The sequence below is a fragment of the Mauremys mutica genome, chromosome 2, assembly GCF_020497125.1.
Source record: "Mauremys mutica isolate MM-2020 ecotype Southern chromosome 2, ASM2049712v1, whole genome shotgun sequence".
Taxonomy (NCBI): Eukaryota; Metazoa; Chordata; order Testudines; family Geoemydidae; genus Mauremys; species Mauremys mutica.
Window position 1 is genome coordinate 195,298,200 of NC_059073.1, and position 15,469 is coordinate 195,313,668.

The window sequence follows — 15,469 nt, forward strand, 5'->3', positions numbered from 1 at the left end:
ATAGGGCAAAAGCATTACAGAGAAAACAGAGATTTAAATCCACATTAAACGTACCAGAAACCACTCATCTTCCATATGGGGAGTCTGATATGCCAACATTCCTTCTAACCCTTTAGCAAGGGTTGGGGCCTCCTTTTGGACAGAGAGTGATGTCCATCTGCTGAATCAAAATGAAGGCCATGAGCCATTTCAAGCTCATCCTTTTTATATCAGAAGCCTTTTCTCTCTTTCCCAGTCGCTGGCAAACCTAGCCTGATCCAGAACATGCAAACTACCTGAATGGTTGGAACTTCTCTGGAGTTGGTTAGTCTCAGTGACTCACCATATTTTAGTTCCTGGAGGAGCTGTTAACTCTTCCCCCTGGAGTAAAACGCAATCATACATAAACCATTCGTACATTTAATACACGTGTCTCCAAAGATGCTGCCTGGAGTTGCAATATCTGTTAAAGTAAGTTTAAAAAATAGAAGCTGTGTGCATTTGGGGAGATAAATTACAGTGTAAGTGGAAACCAATAAATTAGTATATCCAAAAGAATAGAAATCTATTCCATTTGTTTTAATATTTAGATCTATATAAAATACCTGAAATGTTGCTTTCTGCACTGCTTTACATCAGTTTTCTTTTCTTGCTCTACCCAATTGCCTCTTTCATTTTTTACCAGTTACTTCATAAACTTGAAAAAGTATGAAAAAAGGTTGAATATTAAAAAGGTGGCTGGATGGCAGGTTTTTCTGAGCAGACAAAAGTTTTAGTACTGATTCAGTTTTAGAAAGAGGACATTTTAAAGATATTTGTTATTTACACTTGGTGAGTGTTAATGCTCAAGCCGAGAGAGAGAGAGATAGCACTGGCTATAGACTAACCTTTCTCACCTAAATCTTCCAGGGTTCCATAACGTGGGTATTGCAAAGTTAAGGGTATTCCAGTCCTTGGCCTCACCAGAATAGAAATCCTGATTATGTACAATGGCTTTGTATTTAGGACAGATGTCAGTTAAGGTCTAGATTTTGACCTAAGTCAAATTTGAACTACATTTTTAGAAATTAGGACTAGTGCTTTGTGTCCAGAAGGAAGTCCTAATAAGTTGTTGATTATTCTTGCATAATCTACTGTCAGTCTCCATTAAGTGATGTTAATTCTATGAGAGCCAGGATTTATTGTATGATCTGACTACTTATATTATGAACAGACATGTAAATTACTTAGGGAACTGCACTTTCTTCTTCGAGTGATTGCTCCTATCCATTCCAGATAGGTGTGCGCGCCGTGCGTGCACGGCTCTTTAGAACATTTTTACCCTAGCAACTCCGGCGGGCCGGCTGGGCACCCCCTGGAGTGGCGCCGCCACGGCGCTGAATATATACCCCAGCCGGCCCGTCCGCTCCTCAGTTCCTTCTTACCGCCCGTGACGGCCAGTTGGAACAGTGGAGTGCTCCCTTACCTCCACATCCCTAGCGCCATTTCTTCAGTGTACATAGTTGGTTAACTTAGTTTAGTTGTTAGATTAGTTGAATAAGTTTAGTTAGATATAGTATAGTAAGGGAATTAGGGGGGTTTAGCCCCTCTTCTTCCACAATCGGTGCGGGCTCATGCCCAAGGCTCCGGGGTTTAAGCCCTGTGCGGCTTGCCAGCGGCACATGCCCGTTGGCGACCCGCACGACTCCTGCCTGCGCTGCCTTGGGGAATCTCACAGGACAGATAAGTGCCCGATCTGCACGGCGTTTAAGCCGCGCACCAGAAAGGAGCGGGACTCTCGCCTCAAGCAGCTCCTTACGGAGGTGGCACTTCAACCTCCCGCGCCGTCCCCAGCGGCACCGAAATCGTCCTCGGCGCGCAGCGCACCAGCGGCACCGAGCCGCCCCGGTACCGACACTGCTCGGACTTCGCAGACGGCACCGACGTCCCGGCACCGTTCCCTCTCTCCACACCATGCCGCCTCACCGCTCACTCGACGAGAGCGCACGCCTCGTCGGCCGCCTTCCTGGCCCATGTCCCCATCCAGGACATCTGTAGAGCGGCCACCTGGTCTTCTGTCCACACCTTCGCTTCCCACTACGCGTTGGTGCAGCAATCCAGAGACGATGCAGCCTTCGGCTCAGCAGTCTTGCACTCTGCCACGTCTCACTCCGACCCCACCACCTAGGTAAGGCTTGGGAATCACCTACATGGAATGCATAGGAGCAATCACTCGAAGAAGAAAAGACGGTTACTCACCGTAGTAACTGTTGTTCTTCAAGATGTGTTGCTCCTATCCATTCCAGACCTGCCCTCCTTCCCCACTGTCGGAGTAGCCGGCAAGAAGGAACTGAGGAACGGACGGGCCGGCTGGGGTATATATTCAGCGCCATGGCGGCGCCACTCCAGGGGGCGCCCAGCCGGCCCGCCGGAGTTGCTAGGGTAAAAATGTTCCGAAGAGCCGTGCACGCGTGGCGCGCACACCTATCTGGAATGGATAGGAGCAACACATCTCGAAGAACAACAGTTACTACGGTGAGTAACCGTCTTTTTGATACTGTACATATAATTGGTCATCCTTTTTCATGTTAGTTTAGTGCACTGAAGGCAAACATTTTTATTTAGAATAAAAAAATACAAAATACACAAATTGCTATATGTGCCTCAAACTGACCGATCTTATTATTAGAAGTGATTTTAACCCAAATAAAATCGGCAGCTAATCTACAAGAAAACTCAATCCACAAGGAAATGTTTTTCTTAACAAAAACGAAACATCAACCCTCTATCACTGAAAGCCAAAATTAAAAATTACACCTATCTTATTTAAATTAAATAATTGTAAGGGGATTATTATCAACAAATATTTAATCCATTTTAGACAACTGATTATCTGTTAACATAATGAGTATCCTGTTGAGGATAAGGGCTTGTGTACATGGGGGGAAATTGATCAGAATAGTTATAGTGGAATAGCAATTTCACTGTAGCTATGCATCAGTAGCTGCTCTTGTGAGTATTCTGTTTCTGAAAAAGAGTGACTTTATTTCAGAATGATTACGTGATTATATGGAATGCCACTTGTCATTGCAGGTTTGGGGCAGTCACACTGCTGAAATGGGGGACTCATCAAAATTTTTTCTCATGTGCTCCCTGAGAGAATATCTTTGCTTCTATTGTAATCATAAATCTTTCCATATTACTTTTAGGTAGAGGATGAAACGGTTTTACATAACATTCCTTACATGGGAGATGAAGTGCTTGACCAGGATGGAACCTTTATTGAAGAACTGATCAAGAACTATGATGGAAAAGTACATGGAGACAGAGGTGAGTGCAACACACCATGTATATCAGTCATTTCTTCCTACCTAAACATGATTAACAGCCGCTTCTGTAGCGGTCAGCTTTATTATATACACCTCTACCTCGATATAACGCTGTCCTTGGGAGCCAAAAAATCTTACCGCGTTATAGGACTTGTTATTTTGGACTTGCTTTGATCCACCGGAGTGCGCAGCCTTGCCCCGCCGGAGCACTGCTTTACCGAGTTATGTCCAAACTTGTGTTATATCGGGTGGCGTTATATTGAGGTAGCGGTGTATTTTTATTTATAAGTTAAATATCAAAACTGAAGTATGATTCCTGAGGACTTACTATTTACTAATACAAATTACTGTTTAGTATTCTCCATCATCCCCTATGCCATGTCGAATAGTGAGTATAACAATCTTACTTAGCTTTTTTATATGGATTAATATTTATGCAGTTGTTTGAAAATATAAACTAAATCCTCACACCAGTCCTGAGAGGTGAAATAGCGAGGTTAACTTTGTTGCCCAGAGCATACAGTTAATCATTGTAATAGCTGGGCTTGAGATTAGATAAGTGAGGAAACATTTCAAGGAGAATCCAGACATACTCCTGTCCCTTTTGACAAGACTTCTGAATTGTAGGGCAAAATGGCATAGCCAGATTGAGCCCAGAGATAGGGTGTTACGCTCTTTGGCATTTCACTTGCCTTTACTGTGTATAAGTGAATTCCTCTGGCATGCTTCTTAGGTGGATGGTGTGGTTGATTGGGGAGAGGATAGCAGTGAACTACCAACCACCTCTCTCCTCATTGCCAGTATGGCACAAAGTGACCAGTACCCCAACCAGCCCGGTCCCATTTATCTTATAGGAAGCGTGATATTACTAGAACTTTATTTTTCTATTCCTATTTTCTGGTAGAAGGATTTATATTCCCTCTCTTGGCTGGCATAGGGGGATTTGGGAAAAATCCCTCAATTAACCAATAAGAAATTGTTGATTCTTATTCATCCTCCTGCTCAGCCCCTCCTGTCTTGTACTGAATTTATGGATTGTAATGTGCTATGAGCACAGGATCTGATAACTCAGGGGTGGGCAAACTACGGCCTGGATCTAGCCCACGGGAGTGCCATCCTCGTGGCATCGTGGGCCCCACACTGCTCCTGGAAGCTGCCGGCACCACCTCCCTGCAGTCCCTGGGGGGGAGGGGCAGAGGGCTCTGTGCGCTGCCCTTGCCTGCAGGCACCGCCCCCTCAGCTCCCATTGGCTTCCCCAGGGGCTGCAGGGATGTGATGCCGGCTGCTTCCGGGAGCAACGCGGGGCCAGGGCAGGCAGGGAGCCTGTCTTAGCCCCTCTGCGCGCTGCTGCCACCCTGGAGCTGCTCCAGGTAAGTGGTGCCGGGTCGGAGCCCATACCCTCAACCCTGCCGCACCCCTCCTGCACCCCAGCCTCCTGCCCTGAGCCCCCTCCTGCATCCCAGCCCCCTGCCCTGAGCCCCTTGTAAACCCTGCACCCCTCCTGCGCCCTTGCCCTGAGCCCCTTCCTGCACACTGCACCCCCTCCCACACCCTGCACTCCCTCCCATACCCCACCTCCCTGCCCCAGCCCTATATTCATGGCCCTACATGCAATTTCCCTACTCAGATGTGCTCCTCAGGCCAAAAAGTTTGCCCACCCGTGTGATAACTAAACATATAGCCATAGTTGTTCACTTTTAAAAATAAATACTTGGTATACACTTTCTTTGTTTTTTGTTTTTGTTTTACTTCCAATCTTGCTGAATTTCAGAATGCGGGTTTATCAATGATGAGATATTTGTGGAGCTGGTAAATGCACTTGGTCAGTATAGTGATGATGAAGATGATGATGATGGAGATGATAATTCTGATGAGCAAGATGAAAAACAGAAAGACCGAGAAGGCAACAGAATGGGTATGTCAATCCAGTAGATTTTAAAAACCTCTATTATTGTAGCAGTTTTTCCTGTATTTATTTCCTCAATAAATGGAAGATGTTCAGATTTAGATTTTTGTATTTATGCTCAGTGAAGTTAACAACGTTATTTCTTCTAGTGATTGCACACATCCATTCCGCTTCAGGTGTGTGCATGTCTAGTGCACTGTTGAAAACTTTTCCTTCAGTCGTACGCACTGAGGCAGCATATGTGCATTCTGCTGCCTCGTGCCACCTTGCAGTGGTATAAAAGGCAGAGCTGCCCCTGATTCCACTCAGTTCCTTCACTGCTCATGATGGTTGTTGGAATGTGTTATCTTGCTATCACAGGCTTTTCTTAAATTGTCTATTTTGTATTTAGTTGGTTCTGGTTTTAACCATAGTTCTAGTGTTAGGGTGTTCTAGTTGGGGCCTTACCAATTTCACGGCTGTGAAAAACATGTCACGGACCGTGAAATCTGATCTCCCGTGCTGCTGGGAGCCTAGGGCTCCTAGCTGCTAGTCCAGCCACACTGGGGACACATTTGTCCTTCCCCTGCATGGCTGCTCTTGGTGGTGAGGGATAGGTCAGTGGTTTGAGCACTGGCCTGCTCAACCCAGAGTTGTGAGTTCAATCCTTGAATTAGGGATCTGGGGCAAAATCAGTACTTGGTCCTGCTAGTGAAGGCAGGGGGCTGGACTTGACCACCTTTCGGAGTCCCTTCCAGTTCTATGAGATGGGTATATCTCCATATATATTACACATCTTGCAGTACATCATGTGCCTCACCCTTCTGAGTGCTTACCACCTCTGGCACCCACCAGAGGCTTCATCTTGGCCAGCCACTAGAGCCCGGAAGAAACTGGGCTCTGGGACTTTACCAGTGGCAGTTTTGGCACACTTGAGGATTTCTGCCTGCCTCCAGCTCATCTCCTTACCCTCCCCATTCTACTTCATCTAGAAGACATCAAGGTCCACTCTAAGTGCAGCAGGAAAGCACTCCTGGTGTTGGGCTCGGTACCGAGCAGGTGAATCTCCCCTTGGAGATACCAGAGGAGGCTCCACCACATCCAGCCTTGGCTTCATCCTCTTCATCACCTGTGGAGCAGGCGTCTCCTTGCCTCCCCCAATGATTATAGAGCCCATCAGGACATTTTAAGGAGAGTGACTTATGCTTTAGATATCCAGGTGGAAGTTGTTAGAGAGAGATCTCAGGCTGATTGAAATTTTAGCTGCCATAGGACCGCCTCAGATGGTGCTTCCATTTATTTAAGCTATTCTGGAGACCACCAAAGTGCTCTGATAGACTCCATCTTCCTTTCCCACACAGCAGAAAGGTTGAGGTGCAGGTATTATGTCCTCTCACAGGTGTTGATCATTGGTTCACCCCCTCCCCTCTGGTATCAGTGGTGGTTTCAGCTGCCATTCGGAGAGTGCCAGGGTCAGCAGACATCTACCCCAAAACAAATGACGCAAAAAAACTTGATCTCTTTGGCAGAAAATTGTATTGAACAGCTGGCTTGCAGCTCGGGATTGCTAATCAGTAGGCATTGCTATGATTTCTACCTCTGAGACAATATCTGAAAGTTTAACGACAGATTGCCAGAAGGCAAGAGTTCCTTGCTATGGTGGATGAGAGTAAGTTGGTGCTCAGAACCTTGCTTCAGGAGGGTTTGGATGCTGCTGATTCTACGGCCAGAGCCATGTCGGTGACTGTTTCAATGCACAGATGTTAGTGGCTCCGATCATTAGTCTTCCTCAAGAGGTCGGTCCAACCAACCATTCTGTGTCTTCCCTTTGAGGCTCTGTCATTTTAGGAGGGGAAATCTCTCTCTCTTCCACCCCCCTCCCCCAACCCCTCTGCACTACTACCCAGTTTGCAGGCAGCCTGGTGTCTTTGGTGTGTTTGTCAAGGACTGTTTCTCCTACTCCTTTACCACCAGGCTATCCCACTATCCAAGTGCTTGGTCTTACATCACTACAGATCAGTGTGTCTTAAGCATGGTGGAATTGGGATACAAGCTTCAGTTTATTTCTGTCTTCCCATCGCACCACCTTCCCAATCCTTTTTTTAGGGATCACTCTTACAAGGAACTTCTTCTTTAGAAGATGCAATCTCTCCTCTAGTTGGAAGCCATAGAGGAAGTTTCTCAGCAATTCAAAGGATTGTTTCCTGATCCCAAAAGGAGGTCTCAGACCATATTAGTCTTGTGACAGCTGAACAGATATCTGAAGAAAATAGTTTCGCATTGTCATGCTGGCTTCCATTATTCCCTCCCTGGAGACTTGCATGCTGGCTTCAACTTAAAAGATGCAAATTTCCAAGTGGCAATACATCAAAGCCAAAGGACGTTCCTCAGATTCCTGGTCAACCAATCTTGCTACCAGTTGGCAGACAGGCCAAATGATAGTACTGCAGCTCCACATATTTTCAGAAAGTGCATGGCAGTCGTGGCAGTGTTCCTGAGGAAATCAGGAGTTCACATGTTTTCCTACTGGATGACTGGCTGGTGAGAGGCTGGTCCAAAGTTGTGGTGCTGACCACTGTCTCTCCTGCAATCCACCTTCAGCACTCTAAGGTTGCTTAGCAACACAGAGAAGTCAATCCTGTCACCTATACAAAAGATGAAGTTTATAGGAGCTGTCTTGGACTCTCTGGAAGCCAAGGTCTTTCTTCCACAGATAAGATTCCAGACTCTGCTGTCCATTGCTTTAAATCTGAGGGCCTGTCCTATAACAATGGTACAAATTGCCTCAGGCTTCTGGGACATATGGCTTCATGCACTTATGTTGTTCATCTTGAAAGCTGCAAAGGTGGTTATTATTGGTGCACTCTCCAGTTGTCATCCTCTAGACATAATAGTTTGAGTACCCACACACGTCTTGACCTCTAAGCTAGTGGAAAAACCTTTCATGTGTGTATGGAGTGCTATTTGTTCCTCCACAGCTGGCTTTGACCCTAGTTATATACGCTTTTGCCCTTGGTTGGGGTTTCACCTCAGGTCCCTGAAGATGCAATATCAGAGAATTAAGGGCCATTCAGCTAACTTGTAAAGCCTTCCTTCCCCATATCAAGGAAAGAAATCTGCTCATACTTAGCACATAGTGGCCATATTCTCTGTGAACAGACAAGGACAAGCCCAGTTTCTGCTATGCCAAGAGGCAGTGAGGATTTGGGATTTCTGTATCACCATCTCAGTCCACTTCAAACCCTCTCACTTTCCTGGTGTCCAGGGTAAACTGGCAGACTAGTTAAGCAGATCTTTCACCAGTCACCACAAGTGGTCTCTCTGCCCAGACATTGCCAGATTCATTTTCCAACAATGTGGGACTCCCCAAATAGACCTGTTTGAAACAAATGTCAACAGGAAGTGCCATCACACAGGTCACAGCCCAGAGTCCCTCAAAAGATGCTTTCCTGTTGCCCTGGATGGTCACGCTCCTGTATGCATTTCCTCCAGTTCCACTCCTGCCCAGAGTGTTGTCGAAAATCACTCAAGACTGTGCTTGAGTCATACTTCTAACTCCAGTATGGACTTGGAAACACTGGTTTCCTACTTTGCTGATCCTCTCAGACAGGTCTGTTGACACTACCCTTAGGACCATGGTCGTCTCCTCCACCCCAACCTGCAGGCCCTCATCTCACAGTCTGGATGCTCCATGGCTAATGCCTCAAGAGGAGACTTGCTCAAAGGGACTTCAAGATGTACTTTTAAATAGTAGAAAACTATATACTTCATTGGGAAATTGGAAGACATTTTCCATCTCGTCCCAAAAAAAAGGGGTTTCTCCAGTCTGAGCTCCCATACATGGTGTTCTGGACAATCAGTTACACCTGAAACAACATGGTCTGGCAACTAATTCCATCAGAGTCAGACTAGCAGCTATCTTGGTTCACTTCCCAAAACCTCATGCTCAAGGATGAGGAGACACTCCATACTACAGGTGTTAGATCATTGGTGGTGTTCTTGGACAAGACTAAGCAGTTTAGATTGTCCTCATAATTATTTGCAGTAATTGCAGACAGAATGAAGTGGCTTCCACTCTGTTCTCAAAGAGTCTCATCCTGGATAGCCCCCTATCTATGCTTATGTTACAAATTGGACAGTGTAGCTCCACCAAGCAGAGTATTAATACATTCAACAAAATCGCATACAGCCTTTGCAACCATTTTAGCTCGAGTGACTATCCTAGAAATTTGTAAAGCCTCAACGTGGTCTTCAGTACATACTTTTGCCTCGCACTAGGCCATCTCTCCGCAATCTAGAGATGATGCGAGATTTGCACATGTGGTCCTTTAGGCATTTTTCAGGTAGACTCCGATCCTACACAGGCTTGACCTGCTTGAGTGTCACCTGAAGTGGAATGGGCATGTGCAGTCACTTGAAGAAATGGTTACTGATCTGTTCCGTAACTGTTGTTTGAGACATGATGTACATATCATTCCATGACCCGTCGTCCTTCCCCTCTGTATTGGATTCTGTCCAGTAAGAATGAAATGAGGGAGGTCAGTAGTGGTTCTGCTTTAACTTTAAACCATTGCGCAGCAGCGGGCATATGCACCATCTCAGTGGGCATCGCTGACGGAAAAATCTCCAACAGCATACTGGGCGCATACACGCCTGAAGTGGAATGGACATGTGCAGCAATCTTGAAGAACAAGAGTTACAGAACAGGTTAGAAATAGTTTCTTTCCTCAGAATTTCCCTATACCGGTCAGTCCCAGATTAGCATAGAGTGTGTTGCAAAATGTGGTGTTGCTAATCATAGACCACTGCCAACACAAGGAAATGGTCAACTCCTTCACTGTCGTTGAAGGATACAGTGGTGCAGTATTTTACAGAGGAAGAAAGCACCATTCATCAAGCAGTTATGTGAATGACTGCCGATGGCAAAATAACATAATTTATCATTTGTCCAGAAGAACCTGTTGGTAGGAAAAATCATTTTAAACTCTTTAATCTAACTTCTCTGTAATTATAAACCGAAAGCGTCAGATTTTCGAAGAGCTAATTCTTTCTTTGCTTTGTAATTTAAGTTCTTGGTCAGCTTTTTTTCATCCTTAAATATTGGTATAAACAGTAAATTTACAAGTAGATTAACATTTATAAAGCTACTGTGTGAAATACCAAAGGAGCACAATATTATTCAGAAAATATTTCCTATTAGTCTTCATATTTCTTTGTCTGCTTCTCTGTGCAGACAAAGAGAGCCATCCACCTCGGAAATTTCCTTCTGACAAGATATTTGAAGCCATTTCCTCGATGTTTCCGGATAAGGGTACAGCAGAGGAATTGAAGGAGAAGTAAGATTTGATTTCTTAAGAGGTGTTGGTACACTGCATAATATGGTACTTGGATTTCTGTACTGTCTAGAAAAGAGCTAAAGTGGAACCCCGTTTATCCGATTTTATTGGGACCAGAGCCAGATCGGATAAACAAAAATTTGGATAATCCAGAGAATGGGTGGAGCTTGGCTCAGATAATACGGGAGAGGTGGATAATGGCGTTTCAGATAAATTGGGTTCTACTGTATTAAAGTTTATTGATGTTTTGAGTAGGATCTGATCATTCTAGCCCCAAGATTGGGAAGTTATGAATAAACTGACTACAGCTGTACTGTTTATGTAGGTGATACTTGAAGGGTGGCTGTTTCAGACATAAGGAAGGCAGTGTGGCCTAGTGGATAGAGCACTGGACTGGGACTTGGGAGACCTAGTTCTTTTCCTGGCTTTGGCCCGGGCTACTGGGTGACCTTGGGTTAGAGCTGTCAAATCAGGATATGGTTATTGACCTTGTTTGTAAAGCATTTTGTGATCTACAAGTGAAAAGTGCTATATAGAAGAGGTGGTGGTATTATTTATTATTGTTAGCCTTCCCTATAAGCAGCCAGAAATCACTTTTGAATGGGTATATATTGTCCTCTTGGTATGGTGAAGGAAAGAGGAAATGCTTTGTTTCAGTGATTTTTTGGGGGGAGGGGGACATGGGGGCTGGTGGAGGGAAGCATTTGTGGAAAAGTAAATACATCCCTCCCCTGTGATTCTCACCCCCTCCCCTCGCCCTGCCTCAGGATTAATAAGTACAGAGTTGCTTAGTCATGCCTTTGAACGTAGCCTTTATTGATGTACTTTACGTAACATTTGATTTAAGTAATTTGGCTTTTGACTTAAGCTATAGTATCACAGACCAAAGATAACTTAACTTCACGTTTTTGCCAAGTTAAATATTGTAGAACAACTGTTTTTTAGCAGGCAGTTTATTGTAAGTGTCTAGTGCCAGATTTTTCTTAGTTAAACCAGTAAGTCCAGAATAAATACATTAAAATCAGGAGTTACTTTGGATTTACAGTGGTGTTACAGCAAAACTTGACCCTTTCTGAATAGAATAAGCAATGCCTTTTATTTACTTTTCTTTTTGAAGATACAAAGAACTCACAGAGCAGCAGCTGCCAGGAGCTCTTCCTCCTGAGTGCACACCAAACATAGATGGACCAAATGCGAAATCTGTTCAGAGGGAGCAGAGTCTGCACTCCTTTCATACGCTCTTCTGTAGGCGCTGTTTTAAATATGACTGCTTCTTACATCGTAAGTGCAATAGGATTTTTGTAAATCTACATTTCATTTTGAGACCTCAAGAAACTCTAAAGTAGCCACAGAGTACAATACAGAATAAGAAAAGAGAACAATAGATGTGCTAAAATCTGCTAACAATGGACATGCTAACTTCATTGTGGTGTGAAAATTATAGTTTCTGATCTTTGAAATATTGGCTATATTATTTGGTGTAGTTTGATTTCACATTTGCATTTTTGAAGTTGATAGAGTGCCTGGCCTGTAGTGGTGTTCCTCTCTCTCTTTTTTTTTTTTTTTTTTTAAAAGAGAGAGAAAATTTGTTTCCCAATACTATTCCAAAATTATCATACTTATCTCTTTTTATCATAGTGAGATTGAAAACTGACCTGATGTGTGTTGGAGGGATTTGTTCTTTTTGTGTTCAGATTTTTTTGGTCCTCAGCAGGGGAAATGAATATCCATGAACTTCTTTATTCTTTTATTCTCTTCTGAGACCACACCAGAAGTTACTTCTAGCCTTCTTAGTCTTATGGAGTGGAATTATTTTTAGACAGGTGTGTCCTAGAAATATTCAGAAAGGATGCCCTATTCACTTACAATTCATATTGCCCATACCTTTTGAAGAAATCTTTTAACAAAGTATAGAGAGACAGTCAGTTTCCATTTCCAAGTGGGAACAATAAAGGACTTCCCTGAGTACCATCAAAGGAATGGTTCTTTTATTTCCTCATCCTGAAGCCGGAGGCCCAGAATGTGTGAAGCAACTAGAGAATGAGTGCAAAGGATTTTGGACTGTCTGAATTTGACACTGAGGGGAGTACAATATACAGTTACTTGTTACTGAACTCAAGTAAAGAGACTCATTAACCAGTAGCTTCCAAATGAGAAATTGTCTTGAGGTGATGACCCACTTGAGGGTGGTGAAATCATGAAGGATTGGGCCAATAACTTCCAGTCTCAAGAATTTTTTTCCTGAGCTGGGGAGTTAGAGAGAGAATTCCATTTCTATAAAATAAGATTTGCCAGTCCTGATACCAAGAACATAATACAGTGAAGCAGGAAATTCAGCAGATCCACTGTCTTTCTGAGCCCATTATAGGCACTGAAAACATTAGCTCTGCATCTGCATGTCAAAGAACTGATAGACCAGAAATAAGAATTCCCAAAGAAGGAAGTCTGTGCTGAACAGGTTCATGAAAATACTATATCCATTATGCAGAGAAGACACAGAGGTCTTCACTAAGAAGCCCCCAAGTACATGTTGCCATTCAAGGATGGCTACTTCCTTGATGGGATGATAGACATTTGAGATGTTAAGGTATTCGGGATACCCATTTTCAAGGTAGAATAATCTAGCACAGTGCTTAGATGGCTGCAGAACCTTGCAAAATCCCTAAGGCTGAAGATGAACTTTCAGAGCTATTGTGCTCTACGTTCTTTTAGATGCTGCAGTGCAATTTGTGTATGATGCTACTTATATCTATAACAAAGGCAAAATCCATTGTAGTAAGGAAGCTGTGATCTGTCTGTATGGCCTAGCCTAGCGGTTGGCAACCTTTCAGAAGTGGTGTGCCGAGTCTTCATTTATTCACTCTAATTTAAGGTTTCGCGTGCCAGTAATACATTTTAACGTTTTTAGAAGGTCTCTCTGTCTATATTATATAACTAAACTATTGTCGTATGTAAAGTAAACAAGGTTTTCAAAATGTTTAAGAAGCTTCATTTAAAATTAAATTAAAATGCTGATCTTACGCCGCCTGCCCGCTCAGTCCGCTGCTGGCCTGGGGTTCCGTTCACCTAGGCCGGCAACAGGCTGAGTGGGACCGGCGGTTGGGACCCCGGCTGGCAAGGGGCCGGCAACGAGAACCTGGGGCCGGCAGCGGGCTGAGCGGGGCCAGCGGCCAGGACCCCAGACCGGCAGTGAGACTGCCGCTCAGCCCGCTACCGGTCTGCGGTCCCGGCCCTGCCCACATAGAGTGGGTACCTACCTTCTCCCTGGTTCAAGCCCATTCTCTTCCCCTCTCTCTGCACTGAGCTGAGGGTGGGAGTGAGCTGAGCACAGGGCTGGGGGTGAAGAAGCAGGTTGGGGTGTAGGGTCTGGCCAGAAGCTAGAATGAGGGAGGGGGCTCAGGGTTGAGGCAGAAGGTTTGGGTGTGGAGTGCTTACCTGGGCAGCTCCCATTTGGTGCGAGGGGTGCAGGTGGGAATGTGGGGGGGGAGGCGGTGTAGGAGCTCCCATTTGGTGTGGATGTGGGGGGTGCAGGAGTCAAGGCAGGGGGGCTGTGTATGTGTGAGGAGGGTGCAGGAGTCAGGGCAGAGGGCTGGGGGCATGTGAGGGGGGTGCAGGAGTCGGCATGGGGTGTGGGGTGGTTGGGTATATGAGGGGGTGTTGGAGTCAGGACTGGGGTCTTGGGGGGGTGCAGGGGTCAGGGCAGAGGGTTGTGTGTGTGTGGGGGGGGGTATAGGGGTCAGGGCAGAGGGATGTGGGGATTGTAGGGGTCAGGGCAGAGGGCTGGGTGTGTGTGAGAGGGGTGCAGGGATCAGGGCAGGGGCTTCAGGGGTGTGTTTGGGGGTAGGGTGGGAGTTGGGACTCCTGGGCTCCAGGAAGGGGCTGGTGTCTGACGCTCAGGGGAGGAGTGCTGGGAGCGAGGACTCTGGATTCCTAGGTTTCCATCTGGGCTCTAGTTGTTCAAGGGGGTGGGGGACAGACGGAGATTAGGGCTCTGGACTCCTGGGTTCTGCCCGCAATGCCAGAAGGGAGCGGGGTCCAGTGACCTGGGGTGGGGAAAGAGGCACGACCCAGCTGTTCCCAGGGTCCAGCAGGCGGTGAGCCACAGGTCCCGGGCTTGGGTTCGGGCTGTGGGATGCGGCCTTCCCCAGTACAGAGACAAGCTCATTCCCGGCTCCGGGGCTCCAACCCCAGAGCAGCCTGCCTGAGTCCAGGGAGCGGGGCCGGCCATGCTCAGAGCAGGCGGGCAGGTGGTGCAGCTGGGACCCAGGACACTTCCCCACTTACAGGCCTCACGGGTGCTGCAACTCCTGTCGGGCCGGGTCCCTCTTCCTCCCTCCCTCCCGCCGCCCCACCCCAGCGGCGCCGCTCAGACTCCGCGGACACCAGGTAGTGGTATGGACACGCTAACCCGGAAACACAACCTCCCGCCGGAAGTGCCGGAGGTTGGGGAAGCATGTGCAAATGCCGGTGGGAGGGGCGAAGAAGAGCAGGCTGGGCAGGATTTTTAATGGCACGCTGCTGCCTGCCGGGGTCCTGACCGCCAGCCCTGCTCAGCCCGCTGCCGAACCCAGGCCAGCAGCGGGCTGAGCGGTGCCGGCGGCCGGGACCCCGGCAGGCAGCAGCGTGCCATTAAAAATCAGCTCGCTTGACGTCTTTGGCACGTGTGCCATAGGTTGCCGACCCCTGGCCTAGCCTTTAAAGGGCCACTCCTGGTTGGCAAAGAACTCTAGATACATTAAATCTGGGTTCCCCACACACCGAGCCTTAGAAATAGCAGTATTCCTTTCAGTCTAAACTTGACTAGATGCTGGCACCCCAGAGGAAGAGAGCTCAATGTAACCAAAAAAAAGAGAGAGTCCTGGTAAAGACCATTCCTTTTGTCTCCACAGAGGTTGGAACAGCATTCCTCTTTGTTTGCCTTCAAGCAGATTGGCATGAAGATATGCTGACCCATGCAGTGT

The 15,469-nt window shown here is 46.3% G+C and overlaps 1 protein-coding gene across 9 annotated transcripts in view; it reads left to right on the forward strand.

The window, feature by feature from the left end:
• EZH2 (enhancer of zeste 2 polycomb repressive complex 2 subunit) overlaps nucleotides 1–15,469 on the forward strand; it is a 110,792-nt gene that overhangs the window by 68,456 nt on the left and 26,867 nt on the right. For all 9 annotated transcript variants that reach the window (XM_045005440.1, XM_045005442.1, XM_045005441.1 and 6 more), the window contains 4 exons: nucleotides 3,168–3,288; nucleotides 5,059–5,202; nucleotides 10,406–10,508; nucleotides 11,626–11,789. In XM_045005440.1, the coding sequence (XP_044861375.1) occupies nucleotides 3,168–3,288; nucleotides 5,059–5,202; nucleotides 10,406–10,508; nucleotides 11,626–11,789 (532 nt within the window). The remainder of the gene's footprint in view (nucleotides 1–3,167; nucleotides 3,289–5,058; nucleotides 5,203–10,405; nucleotides 10,509–11,625; nucleotides 11,790–15,469) is intronic.